At 49.3% G+C, this 3,433-nt stretch overlaps 1 protein-coding gene across 3 annotated transcripts in view; it reads right to left on the reverse strand.

The window, feature by feature from the left end:
• Positions 1 to 1,071: 1,071 nt before the first annotated feature.
• armh3 (armadillo like helical domain containing 3) overlaps positions 1,072 to 3,433 on the reverse strand; it is a 29,493-nt gene continuing 27,131 nt past the window's right edge. For all 3 annotated transcript variants that reach the window (XM_045205270.1, XM_045205269.1, XM_045205268.1), the window contains 2 exons: positions 2,574 to 2,690; positions 1,072 to 1,739 (listed from right to left, as the gene is read on the reverse strand). In XM_045205270.1, the coding sequence (XP_045061205.1) occupies positions 1,647 to 1,739; positions 2,574 to 2,690 (210 nt within the window). In that variant the 3' untranslated portion in view covers positions 1,072 to 1,646. The remainder of the gene's footprint in view (positions 1,740 to 2,573; positions 2,691 to 3,433) is intronic.

The raw sequence follows: 3,433 nt of genomic DNA on the forward strand, positions 1-3,433 counted from the left end.
CAGGATATAAAGAGAGAGAAATAGGATATATTGAAAACATGAAGAAAGTAAAAAGGTTTCAGCTCCCACATAAACATTCAGTCACCAGGAAACACTTTGGATTCATTGTTTTTGTCTGTTTCTTCTTCTTTCTGAATCAGAGCGAAAAATCAATTCCATGTCCGATTTATCAAACTCAGAAAAGGTTGTCTCGGATCATTTGTTCATGTCCAATGACATCGTTAGGATCGGTTGCCTAGTAACGGAAGGCGAACCAACAGAGAAAACAAACCAAATGTACATTTTAGAACTAAACGTTTTTTCAACAACAAAAACAAAAGAAGAAAAATCATCCATTCAATCCAATGATCAGTTTGACAACAGAAGTTAGTTACAATGTTACAATGAGTGCATCCCAAAATGGCACCCTATTCCCTATCTAGTGCACTACCAAAAGTTATAGTGCACTACCAAACGTAGTACACTATATAGGGAATAGGGTGCAATTTGGGAAGGAGATTGGATATTTGCATGGATCAGTCTGGCAACAGTCCTGCCAATATACAAACACCCACACAAACACAGAATAGTATGAGCATTCACACACACACTCATCTCTTCAGACAGAAACCACTCAAGTATAGACCTCCAGACAACCCCCACCAGTCAGCCAGATCTACCCCAGAGTAGTATGGTGTGTGGTGGGGAGTAGTCGACCGGTGTGTCCGTCAGTCTCTGGAGGAGTTGGCATAATTTCGTCAAACCGGGGGGGGGGGGGGGGGGGGCAGAAAGAACCTCTTGAGGGGGTAGAGGTCCATTGGATGAATCATCCCTGGTGATGTGTGTGTGGAAGCGAGATGGAAGAAAGGGTGTGTGTAGGTGCAGGTGGGGGAGAGAGAGGTGAGGCAGTGGGGGAGAGGTGTGTAGGGCAGGTGGGAGAGAGAGGTGAGGCTGTGGGGGAGAGGTGTGTAGGGCAGGTGGGAGAGAGAGGTGAGGCTGTGGGGGGAGAGGAGAGGTGTGTAGGGCAGGTGGGAGAGAGAGGTGAGGCAGTGGGGGAGAGGTGTGTGGTGCAGGTGGGGGAGAGAGAGAGGTGAGGCTATGGGGGAGAGGTGTGTGGTGCAGGTGGGGGAGAGAGAGAGGTGAGGCAGTGGGGGAAAGGTGTGTGGGGCAGGTGGGAGAGAGGTATGTGTGCACCCCTCCCTGTCAGGAGATGGTGGAGAACTCTTTGAGAGGGCTGTGTGTGGATTGGTGAGGAGGGAGGAGTGTGTGTGTGTGTGTAGTCAGATCGAGGCAGGGGTGTGAGGGCTGTGAGATGTGTCTCTCAGGAGATGGTGGAGAACTCTTTGAGAGGGCTGTGTGTGGATTGGTGAGGAGGGAGGAGTGTGTGTGTGTGTGTAGTCAGATCGAGGCAGGGGTGTGAGGGCTGTGAGATGTGTCTCTCAGGAGATGGTGGAGAACTCTTTGAGAGGGCTGTGTGTGGATTGGTGAGGAGGGAGGAGTGTGTGTGTGTAGTCAGATCGAGGCAGGGGTGTGAGGGCTGTGAGATGTGTCTCTCAGGAGATGGTGGAGAACTCTTTGAGAGGGCTGTGTGTGGATTGGTGAGGAGGGAGGAGTGTGTGTGTGTAGTCAGATCGAGGCAGGGGTGTGAGGGCTGTGAGATGTGTCTCTCAGGAGATGGTGGAGAACTCTTTGAGCAGGAGGTCCTGACTCAGTGTGTTCAGAGACACATTCTTCCTCACATTCAGACTGATGGAGCGCACCTAGAGAGCGAGAGAGAGAGAGAGAGAGAGAGAGAGAGAGAGAGAGGGGAGAGGGAGGGAGGCGGAGAGAGAGAGAGAGAGAGAGAGAGAGAGAGAGAGAGAGAGAGAGAGAGAGAGAGAGAGAGAGAGAGAGAGAGAGAGAGAGAGAGAGAGAGAGAGAGGAGGCGAGAGAGAGAGAGAGAGAGGGGGGGAGGCGGAGAGAGAGAGAGAGAGAGAGAGAGAGAGAGAGAGGGAGAGGGAGGGAGGCGGAGCGAGGAGAGAGAGAGAGAGAGAGAGAGAGAGAGAGATGATATAGAGTGAGTGAGTAGGGCTGCACGATATGGGCAAAAAATCTAATTGCGTTTTTTAAAACTACATATAGCGATTGTGATTTGATGTGCAATATAGATCAAAACACTTGGGTGAATGGTTGGAATCATAGAAATAGAATGATTATAATTAAGAAAAAAGTGGAAAGCAGCATCGTTCTTGTTTGGAATAATCTGATGACTGGATTTGACCTAACAGAACAGCATGCAAACTTCTAGTGACTAACAGCGAGGAGGAGGAACTGCGCTGCTTGATTGACAGGGGGTGGGGCTTGGTGTGTGGGAAGCAGTCACAAGAGGTCAGGGAGACGACAAACAGAGCAAACTACAAAAACGGACGTTACACGCGGCTTAGTGGCGTTTCAAAATATTGCGTGCAATAGGGAATATTGCTCATATTAATATTGTGATTTGATGTGAATTCAACTAATTGTGCAGGACTACGAATGAGACACTAATTTTACCAATACAAGCATTTATCACGTCCCATGTACTGACTGTGTGTGTTTACACTGTTCCCTCTCACCAGTTCTTTAAAGAAGGCAGCCTCCTTGGGTTGTTCAGAGTATCTCTCAAACTGGTCCAGACCATCCTGCAGCTTCAGGGTCAACGTGTCATAGTTGGACCGAACCACCTCCAATACCTAGAGGGGGAGGAGGGGACATTTTGAAATAATGTAATTATGTGTGTGAGAGAGAGAGAGATGAAGAGAGAGCTGGGGAGAGAGAGAGAGAACGGTAGGGGGAGAGAGAGAGAGAGAGAGAGAGAGAGAGAGAGAGAGAGAGAGAGAGAGAGAGAGAGAGAGAGAGAGAGAGAGAGAGAGAATGGTAGAGAGAGAGAGAGAACGGTAGGGAGAGAGAGAATGATATGGAGAGAGAGAGAGCGAGAGAGAGAGAAATCCCTTAAATGTAATTGAATTGAGACAGAGAGATTGTATTACAATGTATATTGTATACGTTGTTGCTTTGGCAATATTGACGCAATGTTTTTCATGCCAATAAAGCAGCTTGAATTTGAATTTGAGAGAAGGGTGGGAGAAGGATGGGAGGAGAGAGATGGGAAGAGAGAAGGGGGAGAAGGATGGGAGGAGAGAGATGGGAAGAGAGAAGGGGGGAGAAGGATGGGAGGAGAGAGATGAGGAAGGGAGAAGGATGGGAGAGAGAGATGGGGAGGGGAGAAGGATGGGAGGAGAGAGATGGGAAGAGAGAAGGGGGAGAAGGATGGGAGGAGAGAGATGGGAAGAGAGAAGGGGGGAGAAGGATGGGAGGAGAGAGATGGGAAGAGAGAAGGGGGAGAAGGATGGGAGGAGAGAGATGGGAAGAGAGAAGGGGGAGAAGGATGGGAGGAGAGAGATGGGAAGAGAGAAGGGGGGAGAAGGATGGGAGG

The sequence above is a fragment of the Coregonus clupeaformis genome, chromosome 20 (genome assembly GCF_020615455.1).
Source record: "Coregonus clupeaformis isolate EN_2021a chromosome 20, ASM2061545v1, whole genome shotgun sequence".
NCBI lineage: Eukaryota > Metazoa > Chordata > Actinopteri > Salmoniformes > Salmonidae > Coregonus > Coregonus clupeaformis.